General features: G+C 38.7%; 1 protein-coding gene across 1 annotated transcript; it reads left to right on the forward strand.

The window, feature by feature from the left end:
• The first annotated feature begins 206 nt into the window (after positions 1 to 206).
• On the forward strand, positions 207 to 19,991 carry gpm6aa (glycoprotein M6Aa). The gene is made up of 7 exons (XM_086260124.1): positions 207 to 596; positions 10,588 to 10,780; positions 11,098 to 11,254; positions 12,251 to 12,404; positions 16,175 to 16,251; positions 16,916 to 16,981; positions 17,995 to 19,991. Exons 1-7 carry the CDS (start codon positions 560 to 562, stop codon positions 18,145 to 18,147), a joined length of 837 nt encoding a protein of 278 aa, XP_086116250.1. The 5' UTR covers positions 207 to 559; the 3' UTR covers positions 18,148 to 19,991.
• Positions 19,992 to 20,517: the final 526 nt, after the last annotated feature.

Here is a 20,517-nt window from a genome sequence, read left to right on the forward strand (position 1 = left end):
GTCTGAGAGGGGGTGTTGTTTAGGGAGGGTGAGACAAGGAATAGTCACCAACACTCATGAACACAACTGTCTAGACAACACAGTGAAAAGATCTTGATTCTGGCTTAGGTTCTACCACCGTTGCTGCTTTTAGTGTTTTAATCCAACATTTTCCACACACCTCCCTTTTTCAAATGCATGGCTCTTTGTCACACATGCGCTTTCCTTCAAACCACAGAGACCACCCTCAGCTCAAGCCAGCCCTGCTACTCCTCTCCTCCTCCTCCTCCTCCACCAGGGACCAAGGAGGCGTTCTGCACTTGCCACAGCGGTTTGCAATGGACAGTACCACAAAGGCTAAGTGATCCTTTGCATCGCCCAGTCACTTGACAGAAACCACACCTGACAGCCAATCTAAGTGTTCAGAGAGAGAGAGAGAGAAAGAGAGAGAGAGAAAGTGAGTATAGAGAAAGAAAGGGGAACTGATGTGTGGATTACTCCTTAAATAAATACGATCTTAAACCTACACAGGACATTTATTTACTAATCGATAGCTACTTAAAAAAGAAGAAAAAGCAAAATGGAAGAAGACATGGATGAGGGGCAGACCCAGAAAGGTAAGAAAGTAAATCTTTGCATGTTCTGATGAATTCATTTATGTATGTTTGCTTTTGTCAGTGTCAGTAGTGTCTTTGCAGAGACAACTGCACAAATGTAAGCCATACCCTCTTTGAATAAAAGAGCATCTGTTTGTGGGAATTCTTTTGTCCACTGAGTATCAGCACTCCACTGAAAAGTGCACGTCTGTATGTGCTGTCTGGGTAGTCACAGGGGTGTGAACTGCTACAGCAAGGGCTGGACTGCCTTTGTTTGCTTGATGTGTCTTTCATGCTTGTCGTGATGACAGAGAGAAACACGAAGAGCATGGAACCAAACTGAACTACCATTATTACTAGTCTTTAAACCAGCAGCTTTCAGGTTCTGTCCTTTGTGTCGGAAAAACCGAGGTGCTGTATGATGCAGCAGTGCTTTGCAATATTCACTGTGCATTTGTTGCAGGAGGAGTTTTTAGGGGTTCTTTTTTCATTCACTTAGGAGGGGCAGTGTATGCTTTGTGCAGAGCTGAATTGCTATTTATACTTCACACCTCCGCATCTTGTTTCTCTGCATGAATGATTCAGTATATGGTTGCAACAGTATAAAGCAAGTGTATTTTCTCATCAGTGGATTGGAAAAAGATATTTTTTGTTAAAGAATGACACAATACCAAAGGTAAAGAGGATGCTGTTCTCATGTAGAAAACACGTTTTTATTTCACCTCCCTTGCCTCCTTCTCTCTCAGATTTATTGTGTCAGGCATATGTTTGTGTTGCCTCCTGTCGCTCTTCCCTGCAACTTAGCACTACTTACAGGCACACACACGAACTGAAACAGTTGCCATGGCGCTGGCAAAGTCATTATCTACTCCCTCTTCACCCACTCCTGTTGATGACATTTCAGAAGCACAGGAATAGTTTGCTGTGTCTAAGAATGTGGGAGGAAGAGAGACAAGAAGAGGCGCATATGTAGAGTCAGAAATGATTGCAGCACAGATTGAAAAAGAAAATGAGAAGCTTGGGAGAATATAGTGAGCTTAATCAAACTGCTTGACTAAGCAGCGTAGTAGGAGAAGTTCTAGAAAACCTATAGATTTTGATCAAACAACCTTTAGTGGCGTCCCTATGGGCAATTTTTGGATGACAGTTCGATAATAAAGCCATCTGTCAGATCCATTAATTTGGGCAGAATATTAATGTAATTATTTAGCACGTACTCATATAAAGCAAGCTCTGCAAGCTCATTTTTCTTGAACAAAAGCTTATTAAAACCAAATTGACTGTTAATAACCTGTTACAGCAGAGGCTCTGCTTTGACATATGCAACCTGCTTCTCACACTAGGGTGCTTTTATGAATCACTGCCCATGTGTCAACACAAGCAAGCATTTGATTTCTCCCCTTGAACTTGAAAAAAAAACTAAAATCATCACGTGAATATGAGGAAATAAGCCATGTGTTGTTTTATACAGTAAACTAAAGGCTGAAGCTCTTGGAAAGTGACCAATACACACCAACCAGCTAACCAGCTAATGTTTGTTTTTAGCCCGACGCCTTCTATCATAAGTCCGCTCTAGACAACACTGAGAACTACTGAACTGGTTTCCACAGTAGTTAAGATTGCGCAGCTTCTCCAGCATATCATCAGGCAGTTTGGTTGTTGGAATAATTTCCATGTTGTACCTTCCAATGACAAAACTGAACAATTATTCTGTAGACCATGTGTAGCAGAAATCATAGAAATTTGTGCATAAAAAGACACTGCCTGGGATCCTGAGTGGCTCGATGTCGAAACATACAGCCTTTTTCGTAAATCATAGGCTATTATTATTTAACCATTAAAAAACAAATAACACAAGAAAATACACCCTGGTCCTGTTAGTTAGTATTGTGTTTGAAAGGTTATAGCTTAGACTTTCCTTTTGAATGAAAAATCAATAGTGTCACTATTTTAAGTATTTCAAGTCACGTTTATCACCATGCGCCAAGATGGTGGTTCTGGAGACCAAGTATTATGCAACGCAATTTACATATGTTGGTTACCTAAATTATTGTATCGTTTATTAAATTATTGATTTGACAGCCCCTCTATAGTTTGTGAAGACAAAAGATAATTGCAATGACTCCTCTGATGATGGTCATGTTTTCGCCCATGTCACTTTGATTTTTCTGGAGAAATATGTAATAGTTTGTAATAATCATTGATCAGTTTTGACCAAAAACTCACAATCTAACCTTAATTGCAAAAAGTGGGATAAATCATAGAAAAGATTAAATACATACAGTTTACACTGTTAAGGAAAACATAATAACTTGACAGGCCTCTGTCTACAGCAAGCTTCTACCCAATAAATGTGCAGAAATTGGTAAGACTGGACATCTAGAAACACCAACATTTTAAAAGCTTCTCATTTTGCGTAACGCTGATGTAGAAGCAGAGCCCCCACAGTTGGTGATGTGCATTTTATCATCGTTTACATATGTATATTAAAGCACAATTCTTTATCATTTTGCTGATGAAGACATCATCCAAGCTAGCAAACGGACTGTAGATAAATTGGTACTTCCAGCTCAAAGGGGTGCAGGTGTCACTGAGTGCACTCACAGCATCCTAATGCCCTTCTGTCTTCCTCTTCTGAGGTTGCAAATCTCAGATTATGAGTCAGATGCACCAGGTGGGCACTGTTCACTTCAGCTGCTAGCCAAATGTATGAGCGCACTCTATGTACCAAAGTGGCCATTAGCAGCAGGGAGCAGTCCAGCGCCCTTCTGTTGAAAAAGCAGGTTTAGACCAGTAGGAACACACGGCTAAATATGCTAAAAGTTCTGGAAATGACCATATGGTGGGCAATACTGTGGATAAATAAACCAAACATGATTCTGCAGGTCATTTACACTTGATGTACTAACTGTTGCTGAATGGAAAAACTGAGAAAGGCACACCTGTTAGCATTTCCTGAGCCAAGAATCTACTCTGCAAGGTAGCGTTTGTCCTTCTGTTTGATTAGCATGTGGTTGCATGTTGAGCATCTCATTTTTGTCCGTCTACAATCATGTCAGTAACATCGTGTGACTGTAATACACAATGGAAAAATTGTGTTGTAGTTTTAAAGGTTCACCGAGTTTCATGCACTTTGAATTTGCAGTTGACTTGATAAATGCCAAATCGGCATTAAGCTAAAGGCAAGGAGATGCTGCTTTGAACATAGTTGCTGTGGTCAGACAAATGGTTTTCCACTACATAAAAACCACATTTGTTTGGGTTTTCTTGTTTATTTTTACCAAATATGATAAGAAATAAATTATTTAGAAGATATTATTCACTTGCAGCACATTCATGAATATATTACTTCATGTATAAGTAGCAGCCTATCTAAGAGCTCCTATGTCCTCCTCTACTGCCCCTTATTGTTTTGAAGCCTGCCCCAGCCCAGGTCAAGAGAGTTCCACCAATTGTTCTAGTAATTATTTCTGGAGCAGCTAAAAACCTTATGTGGGGTCTCTTATTGTTTTGAGCAATGACACAATGGTATAGATATAGGCATAGGGAAAGAGGTGTTGAAAATTACTTGCATTGAGATTGATGATAAACACTAGCTCACTGTAATGATAATATCTTAAAATGATAATATGATATTGTTGTCACTCAACATGATTGTGTCTTGTGAGTTGTGTTAGCTTATGTAATTTAAATGTTACTTAAAATTTCAGTCATTCAGGGTAAAGTGTGTCGGGAAACTGTTATTGAGTAAAAATTGAAGTACTAATATGCAGTATGAAGTACTCCACTGTTGTTGGACTCTGCAGACATGCTCTCATTATGGTCTATTGTTTTGGAGCTGTGCTTCAAATCCCTGCATTCTTTGGTTTTGGCAAGGTTGGCAATCAGGAAAATTAAACTCATTCCACCCTGTGAAATGGAAATACCTGCATGGTTAAAATGCATAAACCTAAAGTCAAAAACCTTGTTTCTTTTGCTGTGTTTTTGACTTTTGCCCCCTAGTTCCTGGAGTGAACTTGGCTTAGACAAAAGACACGTCTACAGTCACGCAGTCCTGTTTAGACTCTTCCATCTTTCTGTGAAAAAGGAAGAGAGGAAATCAGTAGCTGAGCTTTCAGGCCTGGTGTGGAACAACCTTTTAGCCCTGAAGGGGTTTTATGTGTAATGTGTCTCGTTCACTATTGTCCCACTGAATTTGTTGACATACAGTAAGTGGGTCACGGCTCTCAAGTACCCGGTCTATTCTCAGATTTTGCGCTGTGGTTGTTATGGCAACCATGCTGGTTGATTAAACATGCGCAGAGGAGATGGGGGCACACAGGAGCTGAAAAAAAACCTGCTCACTGCAGGGGAAGGGGGGTGGGGTGCATTAAAGGAACAAGGAAAGCAACGAGACGCATGCACGCCCATTACACTCAGGCTGACACAGGCACACCATCCCCCCACTGAGATCTCGCTCTCTCTTCTCTCTCTGTCTGACCAGGCTCACCACCACCCCGTCCCCACACAAAACCCCTAATAAATGCTAGCTGTATGTGGGAAAATTGATCTCTCTTATTGGATCTCTCGTGTTAGAAATGAATGCACAGACACAGAATTAGATTGTCTTTCCTTTTTCTGTCATCGTCTTTAATGAATTTTGTTCATTTAATACTCTAATGCAGCATGCCATTTATTTTCTCAGATGCTAAAACTGCATCAAAAGCAAAGCCTCATATCTCTATATGACTTCAAAAGGAAGAAATCCTTTTTAATTAGGAATGAACCAACATAAGCAACCATCCATCTATCCATTAATTTTCTTCCACTCATCCAATTCAGGGTTGCATAAACACACATTTGAGTAAAAATCATCTTTGAAAGCAAGTATTTGGAATCTGCCCAATATTACTTTTATGTCTGATATTTCACTAGGTATGGAACTATTTTGGTTAAGAAATATTTGTGTCAATAGCGAAAAAATGTCTTAAAGGTAATCTAGCCTTAAATAGAAATTATTTTTCCAGTTTAACAGGACCACTACACGTCAAATACTGACCTATGGATGAACTAAGCAAATTTCATAATGTGGAAATGTCTGAGAAACATCACAACACTGTAATTCGCAGAATTCATCCAATTCATCATCCACCCCGTTACTCCATAAATTAACCCTGCACTGATCTGATATGGACAACATTATCTCATCCCTCATGCAAAAGTTGACTAGGTCAGAGAGAATGTGTGTATGTGTGTATCCCTTTTGCCTGTCAGCTATGGCACTGACAGATGGAGGAGAAGTGGGAGGTGGGAGAGGCCCTGGGAGGGGGTCATCCTTTCTCTTTGTATTAGGGAGACGCCTTCTGTTGATTGGGCCGCGGTGTTTGGGCTCTCACAGGCCTCAATTTCACCCCCTCCCTTTCCTCCCTTGAAAAAAACATGTGGCTTTGTTCTAGGAAAATAAAATATTTAAAACAGTGCCATCTTCTAAATCTGTCTCTTTGTTCAAAACTGAATAGCATTAATCCTGGTTTTGCTAGAGTTAAGATTTGCACCGATGAAATTTGTATTTAATCAACACGCTGAGGCAAGAAAATCCTTAAATGCTTTTTACTGATTGGAAAATAGGTTATTCTGAGTAAAAGATGTTTTGTAGACTAAGCTTACCTCAAACATTTGGGGGTGTACTCCAGTTCAAAATAAGGCAAAACAAAAACATCACATATATTCATTCAAGTACACAGATGGTCCTTGTCACTGCAATTCTAGTCCATTTTAAATCTGCTTGGTTGCACCAAACTTGACAGTCATTGTTTCCTATACGACACAGCCATTCAAACACCCATGACCCCTAAAGCAGGCCATCTTTTATTTTTATCACAGGTGATGTGGGGCTAAGCAGAAAGCATGAAAAATGAATGTGGGAGACTTGTGTGCCTCCGCACTGTGCCACTTCTAAATGATTGATCAAGCATCCTCTAACTCTTAGAATCGTCCGTTTGCCATTTTTCACCCACTCAGAGTCTCAAATTCATTTAGGATCAATGAAGGTTTACAGAGAGCAAATGATAGCATGCACTGGTATTTTTTAATGGGGTGAGGAAGACAGATAACATATGAGATCATAAACCCATTGCTGGTGATCTTTTATCACTGCAGTTTCAAAAACAGGAAGGAACATAGTAAATGTGAAGAAGGGCAGCTAGGCTAAGAAGACATTACGTTGTAAATTCAGCTGTTTCTACTCACGTGAGTACATTTTTTCTCTCAGACAAAGATGGAAGCCTTGTTAGTTTTTACGTTTTAACCTACATTTACAACTTTATCACTGAATCTGGTCCTTTTCTAACACACCTCTCTTTACTGGGTGTGATGAGTTTCCCTTCCACAGAATTAAGAGCAGACGATCAATAAAACATTAGTCTGTTACGTCCACTCGGTAATGCTTTTATCCTGCCTTCTAACTTCATCTTCAACTGTTTCCATGGAAACTCTTTAAGTCAAGTCACATATAGACAAATATTATCTGTGTTGTACTGTGTAGTTACATTTACAATACAATGTACAAACATACTAGTAGCCAATTCTGTTTACTGCTTGGTGGAAAAGTAGTCCGTGTAAATTTGCAGCTGCTTTATGCTGTGTGCAGAAAAGCAAGGAAATAAGCCTTGATTGAAGCCATCACTTAAATCATTGATATTACCGCTTGTCTCTCTTCATGTTAAATACAGGCTCCGCTCAATTACTGCACAAAATCAGCACCAGCATATCTCAAAGGCCGCTGCGTTCCTGTGTTTAAGATTCAAAATGCAAGAGAAAATGTTTTATATCTATTCTATCTATTTCTGATGGCTGAAAAAACTTATTTTTCCATACAAGCGACATAGTTTGGAAATAAATAAAAAATTAACTGGGAACATTGCAGTAATTTGTATCCCATCAGTACTACATACAAATCCACGTGTTTGTAGTACTTGACTCAACAGTTGACTCTTACTCTGGCTCATAAATGGGCACTGTGGCCAAGAGGATAAGTGTTTCTGAACTCTCTGCCTCACTCTCATCTTGTCAGTAATCACAGCTACATCAATAAATTCTGTCAGTGCCTGTTTCCTGAAGTGATAAGGCAACTCAACATAATGAATCTGGGGTAAGAGGTAGTGACAGACAGACAGAGGGTACTCAAGCAAAGAACAAAAATAGCTACATTCACGAGACCTTGGGAAATGAATGAGTGAATCTGATAAAGTCCAGTTTATGTAACAGATCCTTGATTTCTAAGGCATTCCAGACATTATACTGCAAAGTTATCAGGATTGTGTGTTAACGTGTATTTGGTTGGTCTCAGAACCTTGGCACTGGTGCATCTGGAGACCTTTTCATGCATAAGTTGCCAGAAAAAGACAAGCTGACACCTTTAAATAATGATAACAGAAAAATTTGCTATCCAAAATATTGTAGCTGCAGAATGGAATCGTGTTAAAAACACATGCTTACACATAACTTTGCATAGTTTTATGCAAAACTAACCACACTCTTACTGCTTCCATAGGAATTAAATGTGGCGTGATTGGAAGGGTTGCATTTGAACAAACCTCAGGACTTCTGGAAAGTACTTTGCACAGTCAAAACCAAAGTGGAGATGTTTGACTATCGTCACATTTGGCAAAAATCAATCGCACCATCAGCACAAGCAACTGTCAAACACAGTTCCTGTGGATCTTGCAGTTACTAAGTTGATCGTGACCTTGAACTCGTGGACTTGTGAAAAGAATCAAAGTGTCGCATCAGCTGAGTCAAAGTCAACTGATTGAAATTCTGTGGTGGGAAGAGTGCTGAGAATATACAAATGCCCACAAACCTCAATGAACTAAGGCAATTTTGCAACGTGAACTTTGGACTTTGTTCCAATGTTCCTCCACAACAATGTCACAAACTGATAAAGCCCTGCAGAAAAGAATTACAAACTGATTCTACAAACTGTTGACTCATAGGGTGTACTTAGTTTTCCACAGGACTGAATTGAGTTCTTTAAAACTGTGCTTTTATTCATTATTGTATTAGGATGCAGGTTTCCAAATAAAAACAGCTCTACTCAAAGTGAGACTATACAAAGTGATTTATATAAATTCATTTTTGATTACAATGACTAAACCAACACCTCCACTATGGGAGCTTCCCTCAAAGTATTCCTGAAATGAACTAAAACGGCAGAATTTAAGCAGCATCTGTTTAAGGCTTGGATCCAGAGGGAGTCCAGGCCATTTAAATCTACTGCAGGTTCTCAGAGTCACATGACAGAAGGTGTGAATTAGCGTGAAAACACCTAGGAGTGCATGTCACGTGGCATTGTAAGTACCTGATAGTTACCAAGAGGCACTAAAGGTGAAGTATTCCCTGAATTTGATGTCTCTTCCTAGGTGAATCAGTGGGAATGTTGGAGAATTACTAAGGCAGTGATGATAAAGGCAGACAAATGGCACTGCAGTCCCTCTATTCAATGGGGGAATCACCAGTTTGAGATATAATACATACTATAATCTTTCCTCTAAACAACAAAAGGCTTGGAAGACAATATATATGTGTACCTCATCTTTAAAGCTTAGATCTAAGCATACACTGTATGAGCTGAGAATACTTAAACAGAGACTAAAATCAGAAGCTTATTAACAGGCACAGCAGAGTTGTTTGGACTGTGTAGTGTGACGTGTGAAAAGCTGCATGGATTGTTTTAGGATACAACATTCAGCAAACACGGATATGGACAGAAACATGTTTAAAATATAGCACATAAGCTGAATAGACATTCCACAGTCTAGCAGTGGATAACATCAGTAAGGAGGTAGATAATCTAGGAAACCCTGGGTGAAGGTTGTAACTGCACCAAGCGTTTGAGTGCTCAGCACAGCCCAGCGGGCGGACCAGCTACTTGGTATTCCACTCATGTCTGGATCAGAGTCACACGAAGAGAGTTGAGGAGGAGGAATATTGGGCTGACTGCTGCTTTGAAACAAAAGTGAAGATGACTAGACAACCTTTAAAAGAATGGAGCTGAAAACATCCTGAAATCTTATCATCTTTGCAACTGACAACAGAGTCACTGCATCTCTTCTGAATGAGCACAGCAAAACCAATGCAGATGAATTTAATCATGGGCCATGATCATCTTACATCTGATCAAGAGTAACGCCGTGCTGGTCATAAAAGCACATATACCACATTTGTATACTGACTTCAACTTTAATCATTTAGGATACTTATGAAGCAGCTCTCCGATTTTAATACAGGTCTAGCTGTTTCAGACTAGTCTGGCTTTGTGAAAAATGTATCTGTCTGGATAATATACAGCAAAACACTGCAATACTGGATTTGTTTCGCACTTACACAGGAAATACCTCTGTACCTCTGTTGTAGTTACTGGGAAATGACTGACTCAGTAGCACAAAACACACACACGAGATGGAGACTCATAAATCAAAGCAATTCATAAAGGCAAACCTGGGTACAATATTTACAGACGTGGCTTCTTTGTGAGCAGTCTGTGTCACAGGAGATTGAAGATGAACCTGAGCAGTGATTTGTCACCTTAAGAACCCCCTGGCACAGGAAGCTGAGGAAAGTAGAATGGGGTTAAAGGTCATAGTTACTATGTGAAACTAAGGCTGAGTTTATATTGCTGAATAAAATGTCAGCATTATCCGTAGGGCTATAGAGCTGACAGAACGAATAACACAGTTGTTTGAAAGGGTTTTGTTGTTGTTTTTTTAACATAAGGGAAAGGAGTACTGCAGTCAAACTAGCTTGCAGTGTTACATGCATAGCTGCCTCCCAGCTGGTTTAATTGCTGGAAAATATTAAATGGAAATGGAAATACAGTGCATGCAGATGCATTTGCTCAATGCTAATGTATTGATAAATAATTTAAAATGCAGCAAATGCAGCAAAAACGTCTCTGTTACTTTGTGCCACGTCTGGTGTTTTTTCTCTCAGAATTTTAACAGTCTTTGTTGGCTAATCTCGTTCTCCGCTTTAGGATGCCTTGAATGCTGCATCAAATGCCTGGGTGGGATTCCATACCCATCCCTCATAGCCACCATCTTGCTGTATGCTGGTGTGGCCCTCTTCTGTGGCTGTGGACATGAAGCCCTGACTGGCACTGTCACCATCCTCCAGGACTACTTTGAGGTTGTGAGGAGCCCTGTGGATTCACTGGATGTCTTTACAATGTAAGTAACAAAGATTCTAAACAGCCCTGCTGATCAGCAAGAAAACATAGTTTGCATACTTCCACAGTATAAAATACACAATTATATGTGCTTTGACACATCCCAGAGATCCACCGCACAATCACAACAAGCGTAGCCAATTTAAGACAGATATGTTGATTACTTCTGTTTAACAGGCAAATGTCATGACCTGCAATTATCTATATAATTTTCCTGTGAGTATTTTTGTATGAAAATTCTTGCTAACATCTTAAAAAGAAAGGGTAACTTCTTATTTTTATAAACTGCATTTCTGTTGTTCTGTATTCCTTCTCCAGGATTGACATTATTAAGTATGTGATTTACGGCATTGCATCGGCTTTCTTCGTCTATGGCATCCTGCTAATGGTGGAGGGATTCTTCACAAGTGGTGCCATTAAAGATCTGTACGGGGACTTCAAGATCACAACATGTGGACGTTGTGTCAGTGCCTGGGTAGGGCTACTATTTTACTTCATACTAACTATAAAATGTATGTCTATTACTCTATATAAGCTTTTGCTCTTGTCGGGAATCACCTAGTAAATGTCAGGTCATTTCCCAGGAACTTTCCCTTGAAGGCTGAGTAGATTTCAATAGCTGACATTTTTTTTTGTGGCCAATGTGACACTACTCGTGCTCTCCCAAGCTCTATATGTAATAGATTCTTTTTTAGAGTTGACCCCTGTATTTGGTGAGGTTTCACTATTTTGAAAAGGCTGAAAAGGGTCAGCCACAATAGAGCCTTTACGAGTACTATAACTCAACTATCTTTATTTTCTCCTATAAAAGAAAGTATAAATAGCACTGCATTTTTCCCCAAGGAAAGAAGACATTGAAGGGAGATATACAAACCTAATGTAATCTGGGGTCATTCACATGTCTGCTCATCTCTTCTGTTTGATATATAGTACTTTCTCATAATCAATATATCAAAATCTTAGATTTCCCAAGTTCCTCTGCTAAAGAAATCTGTCTACACAGAGGAAAGTTGATCTTATCACCTTTTCTTTAGCTTCTCTTGAAGCTGTTTTTATTTAACAGGAAGAATCGAAAATGATAATGATTTGTTCTTTTAACTAACTTTTCTTGACAAGCTAATATCCTATGTAGTACTTACAGTACTCAACCAGCAAAGGACATTATAAGGTTTATTTCTGATCAGTGTTCAATATGGTAATACTGCTGAAACAAGAACAAAACAAATTATTAGCACACATCCAGAACATACAAAAGAGCATGCAGCAATCCTATAAAATAACTTGGAGGATATAAAAATATTAACTACAACAAAAACTAATCTCAGAAGACCTTGCCGTCAACATCTAGACATAGACGAGTCAACGTCTAAATGATCAGTTTTACACCAGCCACAGTGCCTTGGAAGGTGTTAATATTACAAATAAATACGGTTCCACTTCAGTAATCCATCTGTACTGTTTCCCCTTTCAGTTCATCATGCTGACATACATCTTCATGCTGGCTTGGCTTGGAGTGACTGCATTTACCTCCATTCCAGTTTTCATATATTTCAACATCTGGAATATTTGCCAAAATACTACTGTCCTGGAGGGAGCCACCCTATGCCTTGACCCACGCCAGTATGGTAAGCATGAATATTCTCCAGTCCGTCCGTCCACCCCTTTTGAAATAACTCGGTGACAGAAATTTATGCTGTATTTAAATTGCTACTTCTTTTTTACTTTTTAGAACAACTACCTGTACTGTAGCCTCCATATAGTTTTCTTTTAAATGGATTAATCATCACTTTAGGATATGGCTAAATAATAAAAATTATATTATTTTTTTTAAGTATAGCACAATGAGACTGTATGGAAATGATAAACACCATATAAAAATTCACACTAGATGTGAAAATTTGGCATAAAGAACATAAAAACACGGATACATCTTGCCTTGGGTCACATTAAACCACCGCCTGTGGCTGATTATCTACTTGGATTTCTCCACACAGCTGTTTCTAGGGTTTACAGAGAATGGTTTAAAAAAGTGGAAATATACAGTGAGAGGCAGTTCTCTGAGTGAAAATGCCTTGGTGATGCCAGAGGTGAGATGAAAATAGCCAGACTGATTAAAGCTACTACGAAGGCAACAGTAACTCAAATAACCATTTGTAACAACCAAGGTATGCAGAAGAGCAACTCTGAACACACATCACATCAAACCTTGAACCAGATAGGCTGCAGAAGCAGAAGACCACACTGACTGCTCCTCCTGTCAGTGAAAAACAGGAAGCTGAGGGTGCAATAAGTTCAGAAAAATAGCCAACAAAAGCTTGGAAAATATTGCGTGGTCTGATGAGTCTTGATGTTTGCATTTCTGCATCCTCACATTTGTGAAAGAATGGGGTGCTCTCAGGAGCTCAGTCAATTCCAGTTTGGTATCATGATAGGATGCCACCTGTGCAACAAGTCCAGTCGGGAAATTTCCTCACTACTAAATATTCCACAGTCAACTGTTAGTGGTAGTGCAACAAAGTGGAAGAGTTTGGGAACAAGAGCAAATTAGCCACAGCCACATGAAAAATCACAGAGCAGTGGCTTGTGACGCACATAGTGCACAGTGCTCACCAATTTTCTGCAGAACCAATTGTTACAGACCTCCAAACTTCATGTGGACTTCAGATTAATGCAAAAACAGTGGGCAGAGAGCCTTCTGGAATATATTTCTATGGGCGAGCAGCTGGATCCAAGCCTTAAATCGCCAAACCCAATGTAAAGCACAGTATGCAGTGGTGTAAAGCACACTGCCACTGTACTCCACTGAGTGGAGCCATGTTCTCTGGAGTGATAAATCAAATTTCCATCTTGCAATCTGCTGGATGAGTCTGGGTGGTAGCCAAGAGAACAGTACTTATATGATGGCATTGTGCTGTATAAAGTTGTTGGAGGGGGGGTTATGGTGTAGGGTTGTTTTTCAGGAGTTGGACCCAGCTCCTTAGTTCCAGTGAAAAGAACTCTTAGGGCTTTAGCATACCATATAATTTTTGACAATTTCATGCTCCCAACTTTGTGGGAACAGTTTTGGGATGGCATGTGCAGAACATTACTTTATGACTGTGCATCATTTTGAGGAACGCCAATAAAGACATGGATAGGCAAGTTTGGTGTGGAAGAAGTTGACTGTCCCCTAGTCCTGACCTTACAGACAGAACACCTTTGGGATGAATAAGAGCGGAGATTATGAGCCAGGCTTTCTCATCCAGCATCAGTCAATGGTCAATGGTAACTTTATTGTCCCTGATGGGAAATTGATTCGCAGTATGTCAAAACAAACAACAAACATACAACCAACACATTACGTACACTCATTAAAAAATACTATAATATAATATAAGCCTGATAAAACAACCTAGATTTTCCATCGAAAAAAATGCAATGTGCAATGGCAACAACACTTACAATTTAGTGTTGTTAATTAAGATAATAGCACTAGGTACAAACGACAATTTGTGTCGCTTTGTCTTCACTGCAGTCATTTTATAACGACGACCTGATGGAAGCAGTTGAAAATTGTTAAAGAGAGGATGATCTGAACACAACAGGACAGAAGTTGCCTTCCTCAGCACCTGCCTGTTATAAAAGTCCACAAGCTGGACCTGAGACCTCCCTGAAATCTTGCCCGCCACTTTAACCAGATTGTTAAGTCTGGTCTTATTATCCATGGACATACTACCGTACCAAGAAATGATACAGAAAGTTAAAACAGATTCAATAAAACTTTTATAAAAGAGAGACATCATTTCAGATGAAACATTAAAACCTCTCAACCTCCTTAAAAAGTACAGTCTTTGTTGGGCCTTTTTCACTGTAGCAGCAAGATGTGACTCAAAGGACAGGGTCTTATCAAGAACAACCCCCAAGTACTTGTAACTATCCACCATTTCAATGGCTGCACCATTTACCACTGTAAGCGCAGGATGAGGGGATGACTTCCTGAAATCAATAACCATGTCCTTGGTTTTCAAGGTGTTAATCATTAAGAAGGACTGATCACACCATGAAACAAACTCATCCACAACAGGCCCATGGGAATCCTCTTCACCATGAAGGAGGCTTACAATGACTGTGTCATCTGCGTATTTGATGAAATGCCTATTGGCCTGTGTGCTGCGACAGTCATTAGTGTACAAAATATACAAAAGAGGAGAGAGACAACAACCTTGTGGTGAGCCAGTGGAAGAGTTCAGCTGTTTGGAAAAACAGCCGTTTATTCTCACACACTGTGATCTATCAGTTAAGAAGTCCAGTGGTTGACCTTACAAATGCGCTTCTGGAAGGATGGTCAAAAATTCCTATAAATACACTCCTAAGCCTTGTAGAAAGCCTCCCCAGAAGATTTTAAGCTGTTATAGATGCGGAGGGTAGGCCAGCATTATAATAACCCATATGAATTAAGAATGGAATTTCATTTTAGGAATATAATTTATTTTAATGTAACTATGGATCAAAATTACTGAGGGACATTTACAGTACCTTGCTGAATCTGCACTAGAAAAAATTACAGCAGTTCTGAAGGCAAAATGGGCTAGGGCTGTGCGATATGACCAAAATCTCATATCCCGATATAATAATTATATCGTCCGATAACGATATAAATCACAAAAATGTAACATTTTCTGTAAATTCTGTGAATCTCGGGCAGCTCGACTTGTGTGAAGTGTTTCCAGCTGGGCGTCGTGTACCTGGAGTCAAGTGTTTTAACTGATGCATGAAACGATACATTTTTAGACATAAGTTGTAACGGCCGCTGTTTTCTTTGTGAGTATTTATTACACGGCGTGCTGCAGGGAAAAGCCTGTTCTAACGTTTGAGTCTAAGGTTTATTTTTTAGCACCTGGCAGCTTTTTTTTGCTTCTCATCCATAAACAATATGCATACTCTTTCACGTAATTCAGTTTATTTTGAAAAGTCTCAACAGGATCTTGAGCTTTATTGTGAAAGGTTTATGTGGAAAATAAACAAGCGGACACGCTACTGTCATTGTTGCCTAATGACAACGCATAAAACAGTAGCTTGTCCATCTGTAGTGTGGTTATATACAATATAAGAGAAAGAGAGAACTTTAAGAAATGAATATAGCCACTACAGTGACCATCAAAACGATGAAAAAGTATTGCTGTAAACAGTTTATTTTGCGACACCACAAAACAAACGATAACGTAAAATGAAACGATAGACGTTTTTATATCGTCATCCGATATATATCGTTATATGAACAGCCTTAAAATGGGCTCCATTCGACAGTAGCAAGGTGCGACTAATGAAGTGACAGGTGAGTGTATATGTCACCTGTGGGACTATGTGAACAGAAAAAAATGTAATATAATACTCTGATACATGTATGTAATTTCAGGTATTGTTCCAATTGCGGAGGCCAGAACTATGTGCACTGGATCTGAGAAGTTCTACAGGATGTGTGAATCCAATGAGGTAAGGTAACTTTTGAGTACTGAATAATGTCTAATGTTGTCATGCTGTAAAATGAATTACACATGGGTTTCAAACATAAGACAAATCATTACTTAATATAGTGAAGACATCACTGTGAATAGCTTTTCCAACAGTTGCATTCCTTGCAGGTATTCTTCTAAATGTTACTTTTAAATGAAAAATAATTAACAGAACCTGCATCAACTGCAAAAAAACACCAGTTAGTCCTCATTACAGCAATAATATTGTCAGATTTGTCAGATTCACACATTCTACACCACAAAGGCAAAAGAATACAGTGCACCTATACTACGGAGCAGGAAAATCAAAAACTGACAGTATGACAGCATGCCTGAACTGACAGCATTGCAAGGTATGAACGCCATTCAAATTATTTGACTTAATAGTCAAAGTTTGACAGAAAACTCAGACTATGACCCCAAACTCACATGTTAGACAGTTGACAAAAGTATTTTTTAACACTGAAATTGCAATTTTTCTGATGAGAAACTTGAGCATTTACATACTGATGGTAAATGTGTCACAGATATCAAATGTGAATTTATGGATTTTATTCTAAGAATAGAGTCAATGGATTTTGATTGCCAAATATATCTGCTAACCCCTGAGGATTAATATGTCCTGCGGTTTGTTTTTGATCCAGCTGGACATGACATTCCACCTGTTCATCTGCGCCCTTGCTGGAGCAGGAGCTGCTGTTATTGCTATGGTAAGCCACCGATAAGAAAATGAAAACAAACTGAAACCGGTTTAAGTTTTATTTATTCATTTATTTTAAGTAATGCAGTATTTTTTTCATGAAGATCAGATTAAGCTTTGCTGCTGTTGCAGCAAACACTGTGCAGTGGTAAGACAATTTTTGAAAATGAAGGCAGGTGAGAAGAAATGCTGTAGCGGGATCAGTAGCTTCTGTTATATTTACCTGTGAGAGAATAGCTGTAGATAGGAGAGAAGGCATTTTGGCGCAGTGAAAAAGACAGTTTGTCTCCCTCCCTCTTTCGGAGGAGCCAGGCATGTCATGCCGTTGTCATGGAAACAGGGAGAAGAAAGGCTCTGAGATTGTTGCAAACATCACTCAGTAATCAGCAATTTGCAAGGAGCCATTTTCTGAGAAACAGAAAGTGTTTGCTACTCGAGATGATGATGCAAATTGTGGGCTGAACTAGTTTACTCACATCGCAGTTTTTTTGCTGTGATTAATCCCTCCAAACTTAGCTGGAAAACAACAGAAGCACTGGTGCACCTCAATACTGAAGTAAAAAAATCACATAAATTAATGAATAATGTTCATAAGAAATAGAAAAACAACACGTGCAATAACAACATGAACAATAATAATAACAATTATTATTATTAGTAGTAGTAGTATAGCTTCTGTATTTTAATCTCAGTCAAATGGTCCTACTGCATATTTGCAAAGCAAATATAAAACTGTCAGTCCCTGTGAAAAGAAAAGCTGTGTAACAGTCTCAGTCATTAAACCACAATACATTCATTATAACCACTGCTGCCATGGTAACACAAGTCCAACACTACAGTTAGAATTATGCTGCCACCTGCTGGACGATTGTTGTCCTTAATCCAAGGGTTCAGATCAGCTTTTAAAGTCTATTCAGTATTAAAAATGAATACATTTAAGAAATCAATAATGATAATGCCTAGATTATGAAATACAGCCCATCGTGTGTGATTTGCTAAATGGGAATGATAATTTTCTTACAGATCCACTACTTGATGGTGCTATCTGCCAACTGGGCCTACGTGAAGGACGCCTGCCGGATGCAGAAGTATGAAGACATCAAGTCAAAGGAGGAGCAGGAGCTTCACGACATCCATTCCACTCGCTCCAAGGAGCGTCTCAACGCCTACACATAAAAACCAGCGTGAGGCCTGGCCCTGCCACTCCGGCCTCTCTCACTCTCTCTCTCTTCTTGCTTTCTATCTGTCTCTCTCTACCATCCCCTCCCGAGGGGGGGCGGATGGCGCCTAGGGCCCTCGCCACTGCTGATGTCACTGGTGCGTCATATGACAAATGTGGTCTCGGGGTGGGGGAACGTCACATAAACCTCCCCAGTCACAAACAGCATTTCAGATGAAAAAAAAAAAGCCCCTTTACCTCTCTCATGGATGGTGTTATCATTTTGGCAGTTGTGTTATTGAACAAGTTGAATAAGAGTTATTTAGTGCTGACAGTAGTTTTTGTGTAGTTTTTAGAGTCAGAAGTAGCAGTAGTATTTATGTTTTTTTTTAATAGTGTACAATTGTTTTACTTTTCTTAAACTTTATTTTATACCAAGTGTCATTTTGCTTTCATGGATAATTTATTTTATAATGATTTCCTGAGGGGGTCAACAGGGGCTTCAAAGGGTTTTCAAGCACATTTCTCATGTCGTGTGTCTGAAGATTTCATGTTCAAGAACTGTGTACTGTATGTGAGTGGATGGTTAGTTTTAAAAATATTTTAAATTTCACAATACAACTATGAAGCATTGTAAGCCTTTGCCATACCAGTATTCCCAGGGATTAAAACCACTTTCACATGAAAGCAATTTAATCTGTTTTTCTATGTGAAACATAATTTTAAAAAAAATAGCAAGACAACGCAAAAATACCAAATCAGAGTAAAATAATATTTGCTAGATGTGCCAAGCCTGTTAAACAGGAAATACTGACTTTGATAGATAGGATTAGTGAATTGAAGATAAATTGTGGGTTATTTTATGATATATTTGCCATTTAGATATATTTTCGGACTCGCACAAATGCACATGCAAACATGCTTTCATATTCTCTTTTTTAATTTCTAAAGTTGAACTTTATAAATACTAATCTCCTGCTTTGCAGTACTCTGCACTGTATATACTGATACATATACTGATAAGTATACCTATATGTTAAGCACTGACATTTAAAGACATCTCTTGTGACAGTAAGAAGAAATCAGTCCTACCTGCATCTATCAGCCCCAACCTGAAAAGAAGTTGTCTGTGTAATGGCACTCCTTGGTGGAATTTTCAGATGTGAGAAAAGTGTGCGTCACCGTAATTTTGTTCATTACAGTAACTGTAACTTGCCTATAAATCCACATACAGAGGTGGCCTGTCAGTTCATTGCCTGGCGATTTTTTTCTTTCTGTCAGTATTTCTCAAAGCTAGTTTCATGCACTTCTTTGACCATTTCTGTGCTCTCTCTAGATGTAAGCGCATTGATGTTCAACTCAAAGTTGGATAACTGTACTGTTAGTAAAGACTGTGAATTTAGATGTTTCTCGTGGCATGGACATGCATCAATATAGTCTTTTTGACTCATAAGTTACTTTATTTCACCTCTTTATTTTTACACTATTGACTGTCTTGCTGGATAAACCTTTTGTTTATATGTGCAGTACTAAACCTCCCACGCTTACTGCGTTATGCTCCTAATATTAGCGACTGTAGTCTTTGAGTTGTGTCTATTTAGTTTGTGATGAGGTTTAAACCATGTCTTAAAGCTAATACTTGTACCAACATTGCATACTCTGTAATGATCTGAAAAAACGCTTTCAGCTTTCTCCTCGTATTAGTCTTTTGTACTTTCACTACAGATGCTTAGTAGCAGGCTTTAAATCTAATCTGTTTTGTATATTCATGTGCCAACAGCTTGAAGTGGCTTATTTGACCTGTATGATCAAATTTGCTTGCATAAATAAAATTCACTTGTGTACTTGTTAATAAATACCATTGGTTTCTTGTGTCCAGTTTGTTTTGATATGAACCAACTATACAGGTAGTAGCACAGGATTTTAAAGAGTTACAATATGAGACAAAAATATAAACTCTTAGCTTTACAGTGAATCTGTAAGTACAGCCAAGAGGATTCATTTATAGACAGATTAACTAAAATGATCAAAGAGTAAAGAACACTAATAAAGGTAAGAAGAAAATCAACTCAGCAATTACATTATACCACTAGATGTCATGCTTTATTCTTAATCACTTCAAATAAAAAATGAATAACAACCTAAACGGATTGTTAAGCTACTAAACACTGACCATGGAATCATACTAGCATAAAAAAGACACCTAACTCAGAGGATGTACTGGTGTTTTGTTTACACATAACAGACAATGAAGGAAAGAACTAATTTTAAATTGAATCTTTAAACACTTGGTTACTAGCAGAAACATAATTTGTTTCATTTCTTTAGGTTAATCTACAAAAATACCAAAGACAACAAAGTTTGACAAGTGTAAAATTGTATTTTTG

The sequence above is a fragment of the Aulonocara sp. 'chitande type north' Nkhata Bay genome, linkage group LG2 (genome assembly GCF_057382095.1).
Source record: "Aulonocara sp. 'chitande type north' Nkhata Bay isolate Kocher_YH1m ecotype deep benthic linkage group LG2, A_spYH_male_GT1.1, whole genome shotgun sequence".
Lineage (NCBI taxonomy): Eukaryota > Metazoa > Chordata > Actinopteri > Cichliformes > Cichlidae > Aulonocara > Aulonocara sp. 'chitande type north' Nkhata Bay.

What these genes read in the sequence shown, in the direction of transcription:
- gpm6aa (XM_086260124.1), top strand. Translation starts at nt 560, where the DNA reads ATGGAAGAAGACATGGATGAGGGGCAGACCCAGAAAG. An exon ending in CCTTGACCCACGCCAGTATG is followed by an intron (nt 12,405 to 16,174) that starts GTAAGCATGAAT and finishes ATGTAATTTCAG; the next exon opens with GTATTGTTCCAATTGCGGAG. An exon ending in GAGCTGCTGTTATTGCTATG is followed by an intron (nt 16,982 to 17,994) that starts GTAAGCCACCGA and finishes ATTTTCTTACAG; the next exon opens with ATCCACTACTTGATGGTGCT.